We start from the raw sequence: 23,842 nt of genomic DNA, 5'->3' as shown, positions 1-23,842 counted from the left end.
AATCCCTGCCTAACTATCCCAGGCTATAGTAACACACATAGAGATCTGTAGATAAAGTATTTCTAAAGATCCTTTAGGATATGCTAATGAGCGCAGGGTCTAGTTGCAAGAGAGTTAGTTCCCCCGCCTAGTCTGCCCTCTTAGCATATTAGCACGCCCACAGGGGTGTGCTAACATGCCATTCAATGCCCACTGCCCAGCATTATCGGCATTGAATAGCATGTTAGCACGCCCCTGTGGGTATGCTAACATGCTAAGAGGGCGAACTAGTCGGGGGAACGAAGACCTTTGCGACTAGTCCCTGCGCTCATTAGCATATCATAAAGGATCTTTAGAAATACTTTTTCTACAGATCTCTATGTATGTTATTATAGCCTGGGATAGTAAGGCAGGGATTAACAATATGCACATAGAACTGCTTGTGGTTCTGGGTGAATATTGGACCTGACAGGTTCCCTTTAAGTGGAAAAACAAAAATATTTTAAGTATGCATATATTGGAGATTTTTTCAGCTATAACAAGCATAAAACTAACATGATTGACAAGTGAAGTTACAAGTATTACAACCAGTACTAATCAACCATAGCAAGTAATCAGGCCCTAAAATTTTGAAGCTGTCTGGAAATGCGAGGAAGCACTTAGATAGCCGCCATGATTAGTACCAAAGCTCTTATTTGTCTTTGGTCTACGCAGGACATCTACTGTCTTATTTAACATCCGTTTGGGTACATGGGATAGAAAATGTGATTGTTTATTGTGTTCATCATGGAGCGGAGTAATAAATGATTATGTCTCACTCACCAGAGAGAATAACAAGCGCTCGACAAGGCACCACAAGATTCTCTAAGGTGGCTGGTAGAGAACCTGAAAGCAGGAATTTTTTCATAGGTCTAGATGAAAGATCTCATCTGACAAATGCTTGAAGGGGACAGTTAATAGATTAGATAATGAGGCCTCAAGTAAAAAAAATATTTTAATAATAAATAATGATAAAAACCTACAACTATAAAGCGGCTGATTGATCTGTCATTGTATTGCTTTACTGGGGTAATTCATTTTCGCTGTTTATATAATGCACAGACCTTCAGAAATCATCAGATACAGTGAAGACGTCTCAGCGGCAATTTGAAAATTCCCTTTAAGGACAGGAGTTAAAATTCATAGAATTTCATAAAAAAAAAAAAAAATTAAAAAAAATCATGTGCCTTTATTCATAAATGCCCTGTGCTGCTACACACATCTATGCACAGATCAACTCTATTCGCTAAGAAATGAATGCTAAAATTTGTGCTATGCACGGACCGATCAGCCATGCAACCAGAGATATATATACATTCCATTATTCCTAAGCCTCTGCAATTGATTATGGCTTGCGAGTCATTAAAACCGAGGCACAATGACATATGCTGCCTCCCCATACAACTGGACACAATTAAATCTATGGATTAAAGGGGATCTGTCATCAGATTATTTCTATGTAATCTTAGAGTGCCATGATGTAGGGAAGAGACCCTGATTCCAGCTATGTGTCACTTGCTGGGTTGTGTTTTGAGGTTTCAAAATAATCAGTGGTTTATGAGCAAGAGATTATTACTAGAGGACTAGGTGTTTTGTGCCTGTCACTATACAATGTACACAGAAAGCTGCTAATCAGTGGTGTGGGTGGGGTTATATGGAGCTCAACATTCTGAGCTTTGCTAAAGCTGCAGTAAATAAAGCTGTAATTCTATTACAACTGCTTCAACCAGTAAACTAAGTGATACACTGCTGGAATCAGGCTCTCAGCCCCTACATCATGCTGCTATCAGATTACATAGAAATAAAACCTGCTGACAGATTCCCTTTAACCATTTCATCCCCATGCAGGTTGGCTGCATTGTGATGCACTTGAACCATGTCTATGTATGAGGGAGGTAACACAATACTGGAGTATTCCCTATCCTGGGTCTTTTTCACATCACAAGACATTTCACAGACATAGGTCAAATGGGTGCAGCTTTAATATCACACAGTGCACAACCCTTTAACCCCCAGACATGCACAGAATTTAGACACTAAAACTTAATGATGGAATGAGAGCTACTGAATCTGAACTGAAGTGCTGCTAAGTTGGCGACTGCAGCACCAGTTATAGATTAGTGCCGAACCTAAGCGAGAAGATCCCCATGATGCTTTTTGGCAGGGTAGGTCTGCGAGAATGGAGGTAAAAGAGATGCCTTAAAATACATACATGTTAGAAGATGCAGAACAAAATGACAGTACAGACAAAAGTATATTGATGATCTATTACTTGAGTTCCTTTATGAGGTTTAGTCCCATGTAACAGGCAAGTTAAACTGGAGATTTCAATAAAAAGGCCAATATTTTATTTACAATAAACTGTACACAACTTTGAGTCATTTCTTCGTAAGCGGCTTATTTGTCCGAAAAGCTATCTATAGGGTTACTGCGAGGAGGGACTGCTCTACAAAAACAAACACAAGGTAGTATGAGAGCTGTTGGTTGGGCACTTTCTTCAGCCAGCAGACGTAGCAGCAGAACTAGGTTATATAGAAGTTCACCATGGTCTCAGTGACTAACTTCAAGGTAAAGTCATCAGTGAGTCGAGTGATCCCTTTTTCTTGCGGTGTTCAGAAAACAAAACAAAGTTGCATGTAAACTGATTATTTTACGTTCCAACCCATTTGGAAAGAATGTTGGTTACAGCACAATTTGGAGTGTCCTATGTAATGACAATGGCGGAGGGATGTCTAGTTCCTTGATGACTCTTCAGAGCCCCGCTCATGTTGTAAATTATAGTAACAGTTCTGACACACTCTCACTGGAGAAGAGATCTTAAGTCGCTTAATTTCTGACTGGAATCGACTGCACCTGAAGACGAGAAAAATATGGAGATGACTAGTTACAGTCATGATCTAAGAGCGGAGAACATACATGTAAATCCACAAGGTTACCATTTATGTAGAACAGTACCCAATTTGGTAATACTGCAACTTGTTCCACGCACAGATTCAAGGGCTATCTGACCTATTCTTATATTATGATTTGTGAGGACATAACTCCTGGGACTTTGTTGACCCAACTGCACAGTAGCTTCATTGAAGTGGATGGGGACACACCGCAAAGGGGGGTACCAGTAGTCAGCTCATAGCGGTACATTGTCATTTACAATGCTGAGAAATCCTATTGAAAAGAAGTTTATCAGAACAAAATGAGTGTTCAAATCAAGCACTGACTCTTGGTGCATCCTTGGCGTGGCCGAGCAGGTCAGTGCACCTTAACACCTACTTTATTATCTGTCTAACCCCTCTTGCAGCTCCTCTAAAGCCAGAAATATCAATTAAGTAATGGAAAACAAGTAGGTGGGAAGGTGCACTGAACTGCTCAGCAATTCCAACGGTGCACAGAAATCCTGTGCTTGGTTTGAGCAGTCGTTTTGTGTTGACAAACTTTCTTTCACATTACTCTTGGAGCAAATTCACCAATTTGTTCCATAAATACTAAATGTATGCACATACCTCAAATCTCTATTCTTTGTCAAGCACTAGCGGAGTCTATGCTGAAAGGTTTAAGACCCATTGACGTTTCCTGAACTCACTGATAATAGGTAATTGTCAAATTTGAAAAGGGGCCTCCTGATTATCTCATAAGTTATGATATCTAGGAAAATAAGAGTTGGCATTGTGGATTCAGACACTCAATCCTTTTTTTTTCCCTTCAGGACATAAGCTGCTACCAAAGATGCCTGATAGAGGCTTTCCCTCCTGTCCTCAGCCAAGCTGTCTTGTGAGAGATTGAGGTCCACTTGTTCAGGTGTATGGGCACATTAGATGACCACTCGCCCCTAGATTATTATATACATCAAAAACACCCAACCAGAGGTTATGATCTATTAACATGCCATATCTTAAGCCGGCATCACACGGTACGATATATCGGGCGATATGTCAGCGGGGTCACGTCGTAAGTGACGCACATCCGGAATCGTTTGATATATCGTAGCGTGTGACAGCTACGAGCGACAATGAACGAGCAAAAATACTCATCTTATCATTGCTCGTTGACACGTCGCTCATTTTCAAAAAGTCGTTTCTTCTTCTCTGCGCTGGTTGTTCATCGTACCCAGGGCAGCACACATCGCTCCGTGTGACACCCCGGGAATGATGAACACAGCTTACCTGCGTCCCGCCGGCTATGCGGAAGGAAGGAGGTGGGCGGGATGTTTACGTCCCGCTCATCAAAGCCCCTCTGCTTCTATTGGCCGGCCGCTGTGTGATGTCGCTGTAACGTCGAGCGTCCCTCCCCCTTCAGGAAGTGGATGTTCGCCGGCCACAGCGAGGCCGTCCTGGAGGTAAGTACTTGTGACAGGGGGTTAACGACTTTGTGCGCCACGGGCAACTAATTGCCCGTGACGCACAAACGACGGGGGCGGGTACGATCGCTCGTGCAATCGCACGATGGATCGTACCGTGTGACGCCGGCTTTAGTGTTTATGTGCGTTTCTTCCAGTTGCTCCGGTTTTCTCCCACACTCCAAAAATGTATTAAACTTGATGTGGTTCCTTATGCCATCACACGAGGATGCTCAATACAGTAAGATGTGTTTAAGAAGGCAATGAACAAAAAAGTTTTTACTGTTTCCTTTAGAATATCCGTCTCAGTCACCTGGTGTACAAGTGAAAAATCTCATTTTGTATGTCAACACATAGTAAATATAAATCCAAAAAAATCCTTGCTAAAAATATCAAGGAAATACACGGACACACTAAGCTTGTTTTAATTATTTTTTTTTAAACCTTAGGTTCTCACTTTGATGTTAATTCAAAATGTGAGCTAATGATTGGCGTTATTTGATATATTCCAGACAGTGTTCGTTGATCACAGCTAATTGTGGTCAAGGAATTCTGTTTGGAGTGCCCCTGTCTCATCACCTATTACATTATATTAAGATAGCACTTTATATATATATATATATATTACACTTGCCCCTATACATAGTTCCGGAGTGCGTTGGGCATGTTGATGTCCCCCTGACCTCCGGTCGCACAGCTATCCACACCTGGCTGACATGCACTGCCGTCAGTTTCCATAATGGCGCTGCTTGCTTGCAGGTCACAGTCCATGAGCCAGCGGCCAAGTGTCTAGGGGCATGTCACATGGTCGCAGATACTGGAACACCCCCAGTCACATGATTACACCTCCAGTTACCGAAACACTCCCCAATCACCTGGCAGGAACTCCTAACATCAGCTGACCAGCCGCTATCAGCATTTAAACAGGTGACTTTATGCCCTCCCCCACCGCTCCCTAAGGAAGTGACAACGAAACGCGCATCAGGGCACGAGGTACGGTGAGGGATTACCCCAAATACTAGCATGCATAAACATATAGATGATTTATAATGATTTAAATCTGTGGGCTATGGATTTTGAGTAACTACCTAATAAGAACAGTCTCCTTCTGACTGACATTTAGGAGAAAATATTATGAATATTAGCAACAGATAAGGAGATATTAAGGAATGTATAAGGGCACATAGATATTAATTTAAAGGGATAGTGCAATAATCTAATATCAGCTCCCTCAGTTTGCATTGGTGGCATTTTAAAGCAACCTTAAGGTACCGTCACACTAAGCGACGCTCCAGCGATCCCACCAGCAACCTGACCTGGCAGGGATCGCTGGAGCGTCGATACATGGGTTGCTGGTGAGCTGTCACATAGGCAGATCTCACAAGCAACCAGTGACCAGCCCCCAGCCAGCAGCGACGCGTGGAAGCGATGCTGCGCTTGGTAACTAAGGTAAATATCGGGTAACCAACCCGATATTTACCTTGGTTACCAGCGCACACCGCTTAGCGCTGGCTCCCTGCACACCTAGCCAGAGTACACATCGGGTTAATTACCCGATGTGTAGTCTGGCTATGTGTGCAGAGAGCAGGGAGCCGGCACGGACAGCGTGAGAGCGGCGGACGCTGGTAACGAAGGTAAATATCGGGTAACCAAGGAAAGGGCTTCTTGGTTACCCGATATTTACATTGGTTACCAGCGTCCGCAGAAGCCGGCTCCCTGCTCACTGCACATTCAGTTGTTGCTCTCTCGCTGTCACACACAGCGATCTGTGCTTCACAGCGGGAGAGCAACAACTAAAAAGTGGTCCAGGACATTCAGCAACAATCAGCGACCTCACAGCAGGGGCCAGGTTGTTGCTGGATGTCACACACAACAACATCGCTAGCATGTTGTGCCTCAGCAGCGATGTTGCTAGCAATGTTGCTTAGTGAGACGTGGCCTTTAGTGTGTCAGCGTATTTCCCTGTTATTTTTATCAAGGATTTTTTGGGATTTATATTTTGTGTATAAGACTGCATTTGTCCAGAGATTTTTATAGTAGGGGGTTATAACTTTATATTGGCAAGCCATACAATCTATAGATCAGGTCTATGTAACACAGAAAATACAAATTGGTGAGGTCAGAAAGTGCAAAAAGAACAAAGCTTCCAGGACAAGTACTTACTTTTGGCAAAAGAGCTGCCCACAGTTTCTGCAATGGTGTCTCCTCTCAGTCAGGGAAAACCTTACTGCACATCCCGAACAACTGTCCATCCCTTCATCCTTTACCCAGTGATCGGCTGCAGATCGCCCCGGCTGATCACTTACCGACCAGCTGAATACCCGTCCTCTGCTGTCTCCAACCAAGATTCTACTGTGATCCCTGCAGAACAATGGAGAATGTAAAATGAACAAACGTTTAAGCCACATTTTGTGTATCGAAGCCATAAAGGGACTTTACCACACAGAATATTTTCATAAATAGATCTTGGAATAACATTAATTTCCACAACTTGATATATTCAAAAAAAAATGTTTTGAGTGGTGAGATAATCTTATAAACATGCTCCCGCCATATACTGTGTAATGGTGGTGTCTGATTTTGCACAGCTGCTTCAGTTTATTTTTAGCAAATACCATAGCTTCTAGCTAGGGTGGTAAGACATAAGTCACTTATGATAAGTGAGTATACAGACATAACACTGCGGCTTTCTGAGGTAATACATTGCCCTGTCTGTTTTATCACAGGAGCGAGTGTGCTATGTCACGAGTCCTGCGAGCTCATGATAAGTCACTGAAATAGAAGCTCAGGCGCCACCGGAGCTCTGACTGACTTGATGTATGATGAACTCATAGGTCTGGAGACATGACAGAAACACTCACTCCTGTGAGAAACATACAGGAAAATGTGTTACCTTAAAGGGCAGCAGCTGTGAGCCCCTGTTGTTTTGCCTGTATACTCACTTATCATAAGTGATTTGTGCTTCCCTCCTCCGGCCAGAGCTGTGGTATGTGATAGTTATGGGATGAAAGTGATGTAAGGGGTGGAATTCGGCAGGCTTGGGCATCATTTAGTAGTCACTTTCAGGTACTACACTATATCTTCAATTCAAGTGAATAGACAAGAGTGCATTACCAAAACAAATTTCAGCTGATCGTTGGCGGTGCTTGTTGTCAGATGTCCATCAATATCAATAGCCTAACCTGCAGACAGGTCCCCCCAAATGATGAATACTGGCCTATATAGTTAAAAATAACATACTAACGGTGATACATGAGGAGTAAACTGAACTCATACATGCAGCCATGGTCACATGAGCACACCGTAAAGAGCGACTGTTGGGTGATGAAGGCACCATATAGTAGTGTTATGTGATAAATACACTGCATGTCACCATTCATCACATTGTCTGGAGCTCCATTTCAGATGTCTACAAGGTGACAGGGTAATCCAAATATAAATCTATCTTCCTGGAAAACAACTGTCATGTCCCATCTCTACCATTGTCATGCACACTTGCAAAGTCTGGCCTAGACACAATTATCTGTTATACAAGCACTTACTTGGATATACCCAGTGCTGTGATCTCTGCAGGGTGCGCGTTGTCTTTCCGATCAAATGCTGTGTGCATAGTAAGCTTACTTCTAAACACTAACTGCCGCTCCCACCTGTATCCTGAAATAAAGGAGAATATTCTGCATCAGAACAAAAGCTTTCATAGACCCCACCCTAACCTTCTGTATTATAATATATCAGTATCTGTAACACCCCCAAGACACATTAGAGTGCCCTCATCTACATTAACCATCTGGCCCTGCAGAAATGAGCCAATTCAGATGTCCACAGTAATTTAGTTTGTCTAATATTTATTGGGGATGAGCAGCTAGCTAGAGGAGTCCTTCGCCATTACCACTGGTGCAATGTAGAGTGGCTGTGCCAATTCCACTATAGCACTCTGATGTAGCCACCCTCAACAATAACCATGAATTACAGAAGCCAGGTCTCGGGTGATCAACTGATTGTTGAGTTGCTTCCAGTTACAGCTCATACGACAACCCTATCAAAAGGACTATATCACTGGCCTACTGTACTGAATTAACAAATGATTCCCCCAAAGGAGGCACTGATGTACTGACTGTACATTAGATATTTTTACGCAGTTCCCAGAAATATGATCATGACTGGAAAATCGGGAAAAAAATTCCCATAGATGATAGTGTTATTAGTTACCCTTACCAGTTTTCAGTTTGTTATAGTGGCGACCCTCAGCTTGGCTTGCCTGACCACCACTTTGGACCTGTGGGAACTGCACTTTTGATTGACCTTCAGAATAGTTAACAAAGACAAAGCCATCTTTTTCATCCAAGCTGAGCTGATCTGACCACCGTCTGGAGTCATCAGAGCTGTTGTCCGCTGACCAAGCTGCCAGGCCGGCTCTAGCAGATGATGCCCTTGTCCTGGGAGTGACATTGCTTGGCGAAGTCTGACTGTCCTTCAGTCTGGTGTCTTGGCTTGAGCTCTGATCTTCTACATCTGAGTCGCTGCTGTCATCTTCCTGAGCTTCATGTCCTGCATGGTTAGACAAATAAGACCATCAGAGAACTGCAGTTAGCACTAATATTTACAGAATATAGGAGCAAATAGAAAAAGAATCTCAGACAAATCACAGGTAAGGATCTCAACCCACATACCCATTTGTGTCTCTGAGCACTCATCTGGCATTTCCATGGTATCAACTGGTTCTGGTGCTGGCGTCTCTGGCACTTGTAAAAACTCCATCCTCCAAAACTAGGGAAGAAGTAACATTACAGAAATCCACATGGTCTGAACACCATCAATAACTGATAAAATGCAGTACCCAAGGGAAAAACTGCTGTGTTCCCCCCATACGTTGCTTAAATCCGTCCTCTGCCGCAGCAGATTTCAGAGGGGGTACTGAGTCTCAGACCCTGCCAATCTCATATTGATGACCTATCCTACAAATAGAGTCATCAATTGCATACTCCCAGACAAACCCTTTAAAATATTCACTTACGCGTACAACTCCATCTGAATGTCCTGTGACAAAGACATTTTGCGTGTCCCACTCATTCATTTCGGATAAGCAGCAGCACAGGATCTGTTGACTTCTTCCAGTAAATGTGTTTACACTGACTATCGGGTTCCCATTAATACTCCAGACATGAATGTAAGTACCAGCACACGAAACAATGTCACCCTATAACGAATCAGGTACAACATTATTGAGAGACGGTGACACTGGAGCTTCAGCATTTTAGACTATGTCCTACTACAATAATACTGTAGACATATAGGTGAGATTTGGTAAAGATGGATAATATTCAGAACTAACCAATATTTTGTAACCCAATATTATGTTATTGTATATATAGTAAAGGATTTTCTCATTTCTGAGTCTGCTCTCATATTATTTACCAGGATACATTTTATTGGAGAAATCCACCACATATTATTTATTATTCTATACATTGAAATCTACACCAACATCCAGACACTCACTGTTAATTCATTTATACAGAGAGCAGACACTGGAGCTCTGTGTCCACGTAACTGTGTCACAAACGAGAGCTTGTTCAGGTCCCAGATGATGCAGGTGCGGTCCCGTGATCCACTCACGACTATGTGGTATGCCAATGATGCGGTCAGACATGTAACTGTGTCGGTATGTCCAATCAGTGCCTGGAAACCAGAACAGCAAGAAATATGTCATAGATGTGAATAGATGCAGTGATCACATGCCCGTGACAGGATGACATGTCAGCAGCAGAAAGTACAGACACCTCGTAGGGATTGGTAAGAGCAATATAACTAAGTTATTCAATAGTTTCTTGGAAAGACAACACATTTCAGACCAGATCCACAACAGGACTTTTGTGAAAGAGTAGTGCAAACTATAGGGGTAATAGGATTAGACATCCAAATTGTTGTTATTGGGGAATACAGTTAGGTCCAGAAATATTTGGACAGTGACACAATTTTCGCGAGTTGGGCTCTGCATGCCACCACATTGGATTTGAAATGAAACCTCTACAACAGAATTCAAGTGCAGATTGTAACGTTTAATTTGAAGGTTTGAACAAAAATATCTGATAGAAATTGTAGGAATTGTACACATTTCTTTACAAACACTCCACATTTTAGGAGGTCAAAAGTAATTGGACAAATAAACCAAACCCAAACAAAATATTTTTATTTTCAATATTTTGTTGCAAATCCTTTGGAGGCAATCACTGCCTTAAGTCTGGAACCCATGGACATCACCAAACGCTGGGTTTCCTCCTTCTTAATGCTTTGCTAGGCCTTTACAGCCGCAGCCTTCAGGTCTTGCTTGTTTGTGGGTCTTTCCGTCTTAAGTCTGGATTTGAGCAAGTGAAATGCATGCTCAATTGGGTTAAGATCTGGTGATTGACTTGGCCATTGCAGAATGTTCCACTTTTTTGCACTCATGAACTCCAGGGTAGCTTTGGCTGTATGCTTGGGGTCATTGTCCATCTGTTCTATGAAGCGCCGTCCGATCAACTTTGCGGCATTTGGCTGAATCTTGGCTGAAAGTATATCCCGGTACACTTCAGAATTCATCCGGCTACTCTTGTCTGCTGTTATGTCATCAATAAACACAAGTGACCCAGTGCCATTGAAAGCCATGCATGCCCATGCCATCACGTTGCCTCCACCATGTTTTACAGAGGATGTGGTGTGCCTTGGATCATGTGCCGCTCCCTTTCTTCTCCAAACTTTTTTCTTCCCATCATTCTGGTACAGGTTGATCTTTGTCTCATCTGTCCATAGAATACTTTTCCAGAACTGAGCTGGCTTCATGAGGTGTTTTTCAGCAAATTTAACTCTGGCCTGTCTATTTTTGGAATTGATGAATGGTTTGCATCTAGATGTGAACCCTTTGTATTTACTTTCATGGAGTCTTCTCTTTACTGTTGACTTAGAGACAGATACACCTACTTCACTGAGAGTGTTCTGGACTTCAGTTGATGTTGTGAACGGGTTCTTCTTCACCAAAGAAAGTATGCGGCGATCATCCACCACTGTTGTCATCCGTGGACGCCCAGGCCTTTTTGAGTTCCCAAGCTCACCAGTCAATTCCTTTTTTCTCAGAATGTACCCGACTGTTGATTTTGCTACTCCAAGCATGTCTGCTATCTCTCTGATGGATTTTTTCTTTTTTTTCAGCCTCAGGATGTTCTGCTTCACCTCAATTGAGAGTTCCTTAGACCGCATGTTGTCTGGTCACAGCAACAGCTTCCAAATGCAAAACCACACACCTGTAATCAACCCCAGACCTTTTAACTACTTCATTGATTACAGGTTAACGAGGGAGACGCCTTCAGAGTTAATTGCAGCCCTTAGAGTCCCTTGTCCAATTACCTTTGGTCCCTTGAAAAAGAGGAGGCTATGCATTACAGAGCTATGATTCCTAAACCCTTTCTCCGATTTGGATGTGAAAACTCTCATATTGCAGCTGGGAGTGTGCACTTTCAGCCCATATTATATATATAATTGTATATCTGAACATGTTTTTGTAAACAGCTAAAATAACAAAACTTGTGTCACTGTCCAAATATTTCTGGCCCTGACTCTATCTAAACCATACAGCCAAACTGCTATTATAGGGATAGCTCCAGACTACACATCTAGATTGCCAACAAAGGGGGGAGATCCAGATAACATATCTAGACTGCCAACAAAGAGGTAAGATTGAGACTACAAATCTAGAGTGCCGATATATGGGAGGGTCCAGACTACACATCTAGACTGCCAACATAGTGGGAAATCTAGATTACATATCTAGGCTGCTGATATAGGGCAGGGTCCAGACTACACAACTAGACTGCAAAAATAGGGGAGATCCAGACTGCTCTTTACTCGAGTCGAGCAGGTTGGATGCTCGGAGCATTATGGAAGTTAATGATTGGGCAGTTCGGTTCTCAACCCACATACAGCCAGCCATATACAGAGCATTTCCGGAGGAGAGCAGGTGGTGTTTTTTTTTTCCACACACAGCATTCGAAAAAGTAGCTTTTACCCCCAGTGAAAGCCATTCAGAGACTGCAAGCGGCTCTCACTGGGGGGCCGGCTCCCATCATTCCCGAACGGAGCCAACTCCGTCTTGGATCATTCACGAACGACACATCAGAGGACAGATGATAATAGGCCAAGTACTGAGCGTACCTAAGCACCCCAATGCTTGATAGAGTATCGAGCAGTGTCAAGCATGCTTGCTCATCAATAGACTACGCAGCCAGATTATTACTATATACTGATGGTCAAGACTAAACAGCCAGACTGCTTTTATATCAGGTGCTTCATACGACAAAACCAAATTCTTATTATATATATATTATATATACACACACACAGTCATATGAAAAGGTTTGGGCACCCCTATTAATGTTAACCTTTTTTCTTTATAACAATTTGGGTTTTTGAAACAGCTATTTCAGTTTCATATATCTAATAACTGATGGACTGAGTAATATTTCTGGATTGAAATGAGGTTTATTGTACTAACAGAAAATGTGCAATCCGCATTTAAACAAAGTTTGACCGGTGCAAAAGTATGGGCACCCTTATCAATTTCTTGATTTGAACACTCCTAACTACTTTTTACTGACTTACTAAAGCACTCAATTGGTTTTGTAACCTCATTGAGCTTTGAACTTCATAGGCAGGTGTATCCAATCATGAGAAAAGGTATTTAAGGTGGCCACTTGCAAGTTGTTCTCCTATTTGAATCTCCTATGAAGAGTGGCATCATGGGCTCCTCAAAACAACTCTCAAATGATCTGAAAACAAAGATTATTCAACATAGTTGTTCAGGGGAAGGATACAAAAAGTTGTCTCAGAGATTAAAACTGTCAGTTTCCACTGTGAGGAACATAGTAAGAAAATCGAAGAACACAGGTACAGTTTTTGTTAAGCCCAGAAGTGGCAGGCCAAGAAAAATATCAGAAAGGCAGAGAAGAAGAATGGTGAGAACAGTCAAGGACAATCCACAGACCACCTCCAAAGACCTGCAGCTTCATCTTGCTGCAGATGGTGTCAATGTGCATCGGTCAACAATACAGCGCACGTTGCACAAGGAGAAGCTGTATGGGAGAGTGATGCGAAAGAAGCCGTTTCTGCAAGCATGCCACAAACAGAGTCGTCTGAGGTATGCAAAAGCACATTTGGACAAGCCAGTTCCATTTTTGAAGAAGGTCCTGTGGACTGATGAAACAAAGATTGAGTTGTTTGGTCATACAAAAAGGCGTTATGCATGGAGGGAAAAAAAAAAAAAAAATCCAAGAAAAGCACTTGCTACCCACAGTAAAATTTGGTGGAGGTTCCATCATGCTTTGGGGCTGTGTGGCCAATGCCGGCAGCGGGAATCTTGTTAAAGTTGAGGGTTACATGGATTCAACTCAGTATCAGCAGATTCTTGAGAATAATGTGCAAGAATCAGTGACGAAGTTGAAGTTACGCAGGGGATGGATATTTCAGCAAGACAATGATCCAAAACACCGCTCCAAATCTACTCAGGCATTCATGCAGAGGAACAATTACAATGTTCTGGAATGGCCATCCCAAGTCCCCAGACCTGAATATCATTGAACATCTGTGGGATGATTTTAAGCGTGCTGTCCATGCTCGGCGACCATCAAACTTAACTGAACTGGAATTGTTTTGTAAACAGGAATGGTCAAATATACCTTCATCCAGGATCCAGGAACTCATTAAAAGCTATAGGAAGCGACTAGAGGCTGTTATTTTTGCAAAAGGAGGATCTACAAAATATTAATGTCACTTTTATGTTGAGGTGCCCATACTTTTGACCCAGTCAAATTTTGTTTAAATGTGCATTGCACATTTTCTATTAGTACAATAAACCTCATTTCAATCAAGAAATATTACTCAGTCCATCAGTTATTAGATATATGAAACTGAAATAGCTGTTGCAAAAACCCAAATTGTTATAAAGAAAAAAGGTTAACGTTATATAGGAGGTCCAGACTACATGCAAAATGTTTTTATAGGAGGACTACACAGAGTGACTGCTGCAGAACGTTTTACAAACCTGTTTCAATGTGAGAGATTTTGCTTTTTCTTTAGAAGTTCCCATTTCCCACACGCAGATTACTGTACTGGTTCCCCCGGTGATAACCAGTTTCGGGTTTGGGCAAATGGCACAAAGAATTTGCCCCCATTCAGATAAGCATTCATAGATGACAACGACCTGCAAAACAAGACAAACTCTTTGAATATTTTCTATTGATAAAGATTACAAATGGTCTTTAGCGCAGCAGAAAAGGAACAAACCTTGTCAGACTCATAAGTTCCTAATCTGCAACTGAGGTCAGCGTAGCCCCATGCAAAAGTCTTGTTCCAGGTTGGTGGGATGAGAACCTTGTTCTGTTCTACAGCCAGAATTCCCTTATCTGTGCAAACAATCTGACCAACGGGTTCTTTCAGTTCTTGAAGAAAAAAAAATGGCAGCGGTATTAATGAACATGTGGACGATAAAATAATATAACAAAAGCCTATATAAGTGTAGCAACAGGCTTTGTTACACTGTAATGAAAATCACATTTGTGTGCATCTATATGTGTGTGTATGGCTGTATGTCTAAAATATAAACTAATATATATATTATACACACAGTACAGACCAAAAGTTTGGACATACCTCATTCAAAGAGTTTTCTAAGTAAAGAAAAATGAGTGGCCATCATTACTTTAAGAAAATGAAGGTCAGTCAGTCCGAAAAATTGGGAAAACTTTGAAAGTGAACCCAAGTGCAGTGGTAAGAACCATCAAACGCTACAAAGAAACTGTCTCACATGAGGACCGCCCCAGTAAAGGAAGACCAAGAGTCACCTCTGCTGCGGAGGATAAGTTTATCCGAGTCACCAGTCTCAGAAATCACAGGTTAACAGCAGCTCAGATTAGAGACCAGGTCAATGCCACACCACATAGTTCTAGCAGCAGACACATCTCTAGAACAACTGTTAAGAGGAGACTTTGTGCAGCAGGCCTTCATGGTAAAATAGCTGCTAGGAAACCACTGTTAAGGAAAGGCAACAAGCAAAAGAGACTTGTTTGGGCTAAAGAACACAAGGAATGGACATTAGACCAGTGGACATCTGTGCTTTGGTCTGATGAGTCCAAATTTAAAATCTTTGGATCCAATCACCGTGTCTTTGTGCGACACAGAAAAGGTGAACGTATGGACACTACATGTCTGGTTCCCACCGTGAATCATGGAGGAGGAGGTGTGTTGGTGTGGGGGTGCTTTGCTGGTGACACTGTTGGGGATTTATTCAAAATTGAACCAGCATGACTACCACAGCATCTTGTAGCGGCATGCTATTCCATCCGGTTTGCGTTTAGTTAGACCATCATTTATTTTTCAATGGGCCAATGACCCTAAACACAACTGCAGGCTGTGTAAGGGCTATTTGACTAAGAAGGAGAATGATGGGGTGCTACGCCAGATGACCTGGCCTCCACAGTCACCAGACCTAAACCCAATCGATATGGTTTGGGGTGAGCTGGACCGCAGAGTGAAGGCAAAAGGGCCAACAAGTGCTAAGCATCTCTGGGAACTCCTTCAAGACTGTTGGAAGACCATTTCCGGTGACTACTTCTTGAAGCTCATCAAGAAAATGCCAAGAGTGCGCAAAGCAGTAATCAAAGCAAAAGGTGGCTACTTTGAAGAACCTAGAATATAAGACATATTTTCAGTTGTTTCACACTTTTTCGTTAAGTATTTCATTTCACATGTGTTAATTCATAGTTTTGATGCCTTCAATGTGAATCTACAATTTTCAGAGTCCTGAAAATAAAGAAAACTCTTTAAATGAGAAGGGGTGTCCAAACTTTTGGTCTGTACTGTATATATAGTATATCTTTTAAAGAAGCACTCCCAAGAAAATGTTTAATTCCCTAAACCAGTCGAAATGTGTATATAATATAGTGTAAATTCAATGACATACTCACCAATTGCAATCTTACCAAGTTTCCAGCGCTGCTCTTCTCACTCACATAATATTACAAGTCACCAGATTCTCTTGAGGTTTTGAGTGAACCAAAAGTCAGCTATATACTGTAAGTATATGGAATGTCATAACAAGGTTCCAAGGATTTACATTGTAAGGCCCTGTGCGCAGACTGTTTTTTGCCACGGATTTGCCATGGTTTTTGCTGCAGGAAAGGTGCAGTTTTTGTTCATAATGTTCATGCAGTCCTTCCCCAGCAAAATCTGTGAGAAATCCAAGAATTTGTGAAGCAAAATGAAGCAGAATATGACTTCTTATCTGCAGGTACCTGCGGTTTTGCGATTGATAATGGTTAAAAACCACAGAGACAAAAGTGCGGCAAATCCGCACCAAAACCGCAACAAACCACGGTAAAACCGCATGCGGATTTTGGGTGCGTTTTTTTTGCCGAAGGTGCGGAATTTTGCCAGAGGGTGTGTATTTTGCTTAAGAAACATCTACCCAGTGCGCACAGACCCTATATGTGACTTACAGTTCACACGTAAACCACTGTGTAATCCGGCGGATTTGGAATGTCAGTCACATGAATGACAAGAAGAGCAAGGTAGCGCTAGAAACTGAGGAAGATGGCGATCCGTAAGTCCAATGAATATAAAAAGTAAACACACCCCTGTAAAAATGCAGGTTTCTGTTGTGTTAAAAAAAAAATCATACCAAGAAGAATAATTTCAGAACTTCACTTTAAACCTTTAATTAAATTGTTCTGACGATACATAGGCTAAAGGCCGCTTTACACGCTGCGATCTCGCTAGCGCGCATACCCGCCCCCATCGTTTGTGCATCACGGGTAAATCGCTGCCCGTGGCGCACAAAATCGCGCGGACCTGTCACACTACTTACCTGCCTAGCGACGTCGCTGTGACCAGCGAATCGCCTCCTTTCTAAGGGGGTGGTTCAATCAGCGTCACAGCAACATCACTAAGTGGCCACCCAATCGAAGCGGAGGGGCGGAGATGAGCGGGACGAACATCCCGCCCACCTCCTTTCTTCCTCATTGCCGGCGGCCGCAGGTAAGGTGAGGTTCCTCGTTCCTGTGATGTCATACATAGCGATGTGTGCTGCCGCAGGAACGACGAACAACATCGTACCTGCAGCAGCAACGATAACTGGGAATAGGGGAGCATGTCAACGATTAACGATTTTGCACGTGTTTGCGACGATTTTTGATTGCACGTGTCACACGCAACGACATCGCTAACAGGGCCGGATGTGTGTCACGAATTCCGTGACCCCCAACGACATCGCTTTAGCGATGTCGCTGCGTGTAAAGCGGCCTTAAGACTATAAAAGTGACTTCAGACTCACACAAACCGCAGTGTGAGGAGACAGTCAGAATAGAAGTCACACAAGTGAGAAGAGGACAACTATATTAACAACCTTACACCACACTATACACACAGTTACACAGTTTTTTCTTAATTTTTTTTTTTTTGGGGGGTGGGGTGGTACTTTTTTGAAGAACAACAGTCATTTTAATTTTTATTTCAAAAATAGATTGTACACATATAAGAAACTCGTGAATACAAACATTCTGCCCCTCCATAGAAATTCATGAGCACCAACTGTCATCTGCTATCTAAGGAATGGAATGGAAAAATCTAAAATCTGTCTTAACTGAACACAATCTTTAACAATGTATTAAGAGTGAAAGATCAGTCCAAGAGGAGAAAGAAACAGGTTTCTGTGATAAGTTATATTACAAAAGTTTGTACTATTGATTTATGAAATATAAATTAAAATGACGATTACTGGTACACTTTCAATAATGTTTGTGTATTCATAGTCTGCACCGTTTTTGCAATGTCAAACTACTATCAGTGTTTTTAAGATTTTGGTTATCAAAATAAGACGATAGGTCATTATATAATGTATATTTTTATTTTCATTTTTGATTATATTTTAGTATATTAAATAATACAGGGTGGGCCATGATTATGGATACACCCTGATAAAATGGAAGTGGTTGCTGATATCACCTTACTGTTTGTGGCATATTAGTACATGGGAGGGGCAAAACATTTGAGGCCGGGTGACACCCATGGCGGCCATCTGCAAAGCCGCCATTTTGAATTCAGATTTACTCTTTTTTTTATCAGGGTGTATCCATACTTATGGCCCACCCAGGGTGTATCCATACTTATGCCCCACCCTGTAGTATAAAACTTGATATAAATAATATTCATTGTTAACATAGATTACTCCATGAGCAATCCTACATGATAAATTAGGCTGTTTCATTGTAACGTTCTACTCACAAATAGAACCATTGTATTTGTAGGCTGTAGTTTATTTTAATAATGACACAAATAAAATAAAGCTTTGTTTTATTGTCATAGTAGTTTGTGTTTTGTAAATGGCTAAAGATTTTTACCTGCAGATATAGAGTTAAGATTAAAAGAATTAAAATCCTGCCTCCATTACTGGAAAAACAGCTACAGGGAGAAAATGAAAGTATATCCTCCCTGTAGCCGCTCACTTCCAGTCATAGGGGCAGTGCAGGAGACTGATTACAGTTACTGCTCACTACACTATGAACATATTTGTAATCTCTCCCCTGCCCTTTGAATGACACCATGCCAGGTAAATATACACTGCCAAGTACTATGGAGTGATAATAGCGGCTTACAGAATAGTTAGCAATGACCGTAATCGCTTCGTCCACTGCCTCGATGACTGAAAGCCAGCAGCTATAGGTAACTTCATTATCTCCCTATAGGAGCATTTTACTAAGGCAGGATTTTAATATGTACAGGATGATTTTTATTGTAATAATGCCTTAAATATGTGCACAATTATTAGATAGGCTAATTTCTCATGAAGCCACAATAAGTAAGTATTCACAAGGTGCTGTACTGTATATTGTGTGGCAATATTGTGTTAATGTATAGCCCACACTATACTGCGACTATGTAATAATGTGGCTGTGCTCCCCTGTAACCATGTGTGTGCACTACCTTTCACTGGAACCAAGGAGGGCCTCAAATTGTCCAAGTGATGGAAAAATATCTTGTCAGATGCAGAACCCAATGGCATAGCTGATGACGACATGTCTCCATTAACACGACTTCTAACACGTTTTGGTGGATGTGGCTTTTTAAAAAGCTGATAAAGAAGAGAAAAGTGCGAAAAATGTACATTTAGAGATCGAATATGATTACGTTAAAAGATATGACCACATTTATTGAAAAATTAGACAGAGCTTTTAGAAGACTTGACGAACCCTCATGATCCATTAGTCAGTGTTTCCCAAACTCCAGTCCTCATGGCAACAGATCATGATTTCAGGATTTCCTTAGCATTGAGCAGTTGAAGGAATCATTATCAAGGCATCACCTGTGCAATACTAAGGAAATCCTGAAAACATGATCTGTTGGGGCCATGGGGACTGGAATTTGGGAACCACTGGTCTAAAATTGCAAAAGAAGCTCCTGAGCCGATGCTTCCCTGGTCCCCCGCCAGTCTCTGTTCTGTCAATCCTAGCAATGTTGTGGCAACACAACATATGATCTCTACAGTAGAGACCTCGACAGGGTTATCGACTGTCTAGGAATTCCAAAAAACGCCGTAAAAATAGGACACTTTTGCCCTGTCCGCAACAAAAATTGAAGGCGCCTATGATTTTTTCGAAGCTGAAGAAACGTATACAGATGATTATAAATTGTAATGATCATTATTTTACAGTTTACAGTGACTGCCGTTGTCTTCTTATCAGAATTACTGACTGTGGACATGGATCACTTGTAAGGTGTTCATATATTTAGAAACGACACAAATGGAAATACATTAAATGTTCTTTACCTGCTTAGGGATCTGTCCAAAATTATTAATAAAGCCAATGGTAGCTGTCTCTTTCAAAGGGTCATTAATGTTGTAGATATCCACTTGCCCCTCATAAAAGAGGTGATGAAAAACATTGACGGCATCTACCGCAGGTGGCCCCTGTTGCTTGTACCCAAAGATCAGGTCTATCCATTCATGCAGATGGGCACTGACGTAGTCACACTCCAGAGCCTGAGAGAATAGTAATAACCGGTTAGTGTACAGCTGGTATAACAGTGTAAATTTGGTGTGTCCTCTAAATAACTCAACACACAGTCATTAATGTGTAAACCGCCGACAACAAAAGTGAGTACACCCCTAAGTGAAAATGGGGAAAATGGAACTAAATTAGCCCATTTTTCCTGCCCAGTTAGTGTTACAAGGTCTCAAGTGTGAATAGGGAGCAGGTATGTTAAATTTGCTCACACACTCTCTCATACTAGTCACTGAGAGTTCAACATGGAACCTCATGACAAAGAATTGTCTGAGAATCTGAACAAAATAATTGTTTTTCTACATAAAGATGGCCTAGGCTGTAAGAAGATTGCCAAAACCCTGAAACTGAGCTGCAGCACTGTGGCCAAGACCATACAGCAGGTTAACAAGACAGATTTCACTCAGACAAGATCTCACCATGGTCGACTAAAGAAGTTGAGTGCACATGCACAGCTCATATCCAGAGGTTGCAAAACAGACGCGTGATTGAACCAGCATTGCTGCAGAGGTTAAGAAGGGTGGGGAGTCAGCCTGTGAATGGTCAGACCATACGCCGCAAACTTCATCAAATTTGTTGTCATGGCTGTCATCGCAGAAGGAAGCCTCTTCTAAAGATGATGCACAAAAAAGCTCGCAAACATATTGCTGAAGAGTAGCAGGCTAAGGACATCAATTACTGGAACCATGTCCTGTGGTCTGGTAAGACCATCATAATGTTATTTGGTTCAGATGGTGTCAATCAGATGAGGTGTACAAAGATAAGTGTGTCTTGCCTACAGTCAAGCATGGTGGTGGGAATGTCATGGTTTAGGGCTGCATTAATGCTGCCATCTGTGGGGATCTAAAATTCATTGAGGAAACCATGATTGCCAACATGTACTGTGACATACTGAAGTTGAGATCCCCTCCCTTCGGAAACTGCGCCAAAGGGCAGTATTCCAACATGATAACCAAACACACCTACAAGACTACCACTGCCTTGATAGAGAAACTGAGGGTAGAGGTGCTAGACCTAAACCCTATTTAACCATCTGTGGGGTTACCTGAAATGGAAGTTGGAGGAGCGTAAGGTGTCTAACATTCAAAAGCTCCGAGATGTCATCATGGAGGAGTCGAAGAAGAACTCTGTGGCCATCTGTGAAGGTCTAGTGAACTCCATGCCCAGGAGAGTTAAGGCAGTGCTTGAAAATAATTGTGGCCACACAAAATATTGACACTTTGGGCCCAATTTAGCAATTTTCACTTAGGGGTGTACTCACTTTTGTTGCTTAGACATTAATGGCTGTGTTGCGTTATTTAGAGGGCACACCAAATTACACTTCTACAAGCTGTACACTGACTACTTTACATTGTATCAAAGTGTTATCTTCAGTGTTGCAATGTTGTCTCATGAAAAAATGCAATAAAATATTTACAAAACTGTGAACTCACTCTTGTGATGTAACGTATCAACAGTATGTATATCATATAAATAATACAGTTATGGTCAAAAGTGTTGGCACCCTTGAAATTGTTCCAGAAAATGAAATATTTCTCCCAGAAAATTATTGCAATTACATATGTTTTGTCATACATGTGTACTTCATCTGTGTGTATTGGAACAACACAAAAAAAACAAACAGAAAGGAAAAGGCTGCCAACACTTTCTGCCATGAATGTGTTTATGGATAATCATATATATATATATATATATATATATATATATATATATATATATATATATATATATATATATATATTTTATATACATACATACATACATATATATATATATATATATATGTACACACACACACACACACTCACACACACACAATGTGGCGTTTAGTGTATTGATATTTTTTAATTTTTTTCATTCTTTGTTCACAATGCACTATATGGAAGCATCTCTATTTAGTTACAATATATCCCTATCATATATGACAAAACATTCTACTTTTACCTCTCTATGCACGCGGATAAATTCTCGGGGGTCTCCTTTTGCCCATGGAGGTAGAATTACATCACCAAGCTTTGTTCCATTTTGCTTACAACCTAGAAGTATAATTAGATCAAAATGATGCACAATTGTTTTTTTTCTTACAGACCCAAAACCAGGATATATATATATATATAAAAAAAAATCAAAATGTCTGAGCCACAGTATATATCTAGGCCAGGTATATGAAGTTATGAAGTGAGTGTACAATAGGTTACTTGTTAAAAAGTCCAAGTTTACTTATACAATAAAGTACATAAAACATAATATTGCAGATGCCTAGCAAAAAGAAGGACACAATATATCACACCTCATTCAAATTGCATGTATAACACAAGGTCTGTGGTATTAAAAAGATCAGCCAGCAAATGATCTGCCATATTAGGTATAAGGGATACTATTAGTACCAAATGGTATATAAACAAATAGCATGGACATATCTATGGAATCGGTATTATTTACCTGTAACAAGCTCCTTATGGACGTCACAAAAGAAAATCAGGTCCAATCTCCCTCCACCCCGACGTGCGTTTCGTCTTGCTTCTTCAGGGGGTGAAGAAGAAGCAGGGCGAAGCGCTTGTAGGCTTACATTGTAGAAGCCATTTCTGTTTCACATATAGAACGTAGATTGGGTTGGATAGTCTGAAGACCAGTGACGTCACTCAAAAGAGGAGCAGAATGGCGCTGAACAAAAGGTATCAGTGAGTACACATCAACACTGCATTACACTAACACAGGTTTAGGGAATAAAACAAATTATAGGAATGATTATGCAAGTCCAAATTTCAGGTACATGATCTGTAATGCCGACTAAGAATTAACGGAGACACATTTTCGCTGACTACCTTTATTCTGATTAAGCATATTAAATAAAATTAAAGGGTTTTCCAGGTCATTTATATTGGAGTGTCATTACCCCTTCAAAGAACTGATCAGCAGGGATGCCAAGAGGTGGGCTCATACTAATTTTCTATTAATGTACCCTCACCTACAGTATCCCCACCCATCCCCTGTACACTGTGAGCCCTCACATAAAAGTCGTCTCTCCTCCTATACCTGTCTGTGCCTTGTATTGTTCATAATTATTGTACTAATATTAATATTGTAATAAATAATAATCGAATGACTGGGCAATCCTCACATTACATATTACATTCTAAAACATCAATACAGCTTAAAAAGCTTGCACAAAATCATGCAACTATGGGGGAAGTAAGCTGGCTATCAGACACAGCCAGATTCCCTGTAGAAAAGGTATATTACCATGTTTACCTTCTCCATCTCAGTATACACAGCACTGAACCAGAGCTTAGGTATAAAGATCATAAAGGAGTAGCACGCACATGTGATTACTGGGTGTTATGGAGGGAGCAGGAGCTACTGGGTTTTAAAAGACCAAGTTAGCTTTGTTATGCAGACAGGAGGCTGA

At 41.3% G+C, this 23,842-nt stretch overlaps 1 protein-coding gene across 9 annotated transcripts in view; it reads right to left on the bottom strand.

Annotated features, from left to right (window-relative positions):
- Positions 1–416: 416 nt before the first annotated feature.
- The window catches only part of WDFY3 (WD repeat and FYVE domain containing 3), a 388,800-nt gene continuing 365,374 nt past the window's right edge, over positions 417–23,842 (bottom strand). For all 9 annotated transcript variants that reach the window (XM_075351922.1, XM_075351959.1, XM_075351945.1 and 6 more), the window contains 12 exons: positions 22,378–22,469; positions 20,199–20,411; positions 19,355–19,502; positions 14,663–14,817; positions 14,421–14,579; positions 9,851–10,030; positions 9,366–9,548; positions 9,022–9,118; positions 8,567–8,899; positions 7,894–8,005; positions 6,515–6,712; positions 417–2,871 (listed from right to left, as the gene is read on the bottom strand). In XM_075351922.1, the coding sequence (XP_075208037.1) occupies positions 2,751–2,871; positions 6,515–6,712; positions 7,894–8,005; positions 8,567–8,899; positions 9,022–9,118; positions 9,366–9,548; positions 9,851–10,030; positions 14,421–14,579; positions 14,663–14,817; positions 19,355–19,502; positions 20,199–20,411; positions 22,378–22,469 (1,991 nt within the window). In that variant the 3' untranslated portion in view covers positions 417–2,750. The remainder of the gene's footprint in view (positions 2,872–6,514; positions 6,713–7,893; positions 8,006–8,566; positions 8,900–9,021; positions 9,119–9,365; positions 9,549–9,850; positions 10,031–14,420; positions 14,580–14,662; positions 14,818–19,354; positions 19,503–20,198; positions 20,412–22,377; positions 22,470–23,842) is intronic.

The sequence above is a fragment of the Anomaloglossus baeobatrachus genome, chromosome 1 (genome assembly GCF_048569485.1).
Source record: "Anomaloglossus baeobatrachus isolate aAnoBae1 chromosome 1, aAnoBae1.hap1, whole genome shotgun sequence".
Classification (NCBI taxonomy): Eukaryota; Metazoa; Chordata; class Amphibia; order Anura; family Aromobatidae; genus Anomaloglossus; species Anomaloglossus baeobatrachus.
Note: the sequence above shows the minus strand (reverse complement) of the source record. Positions and strands in the feature narration are given on the sequence as shown.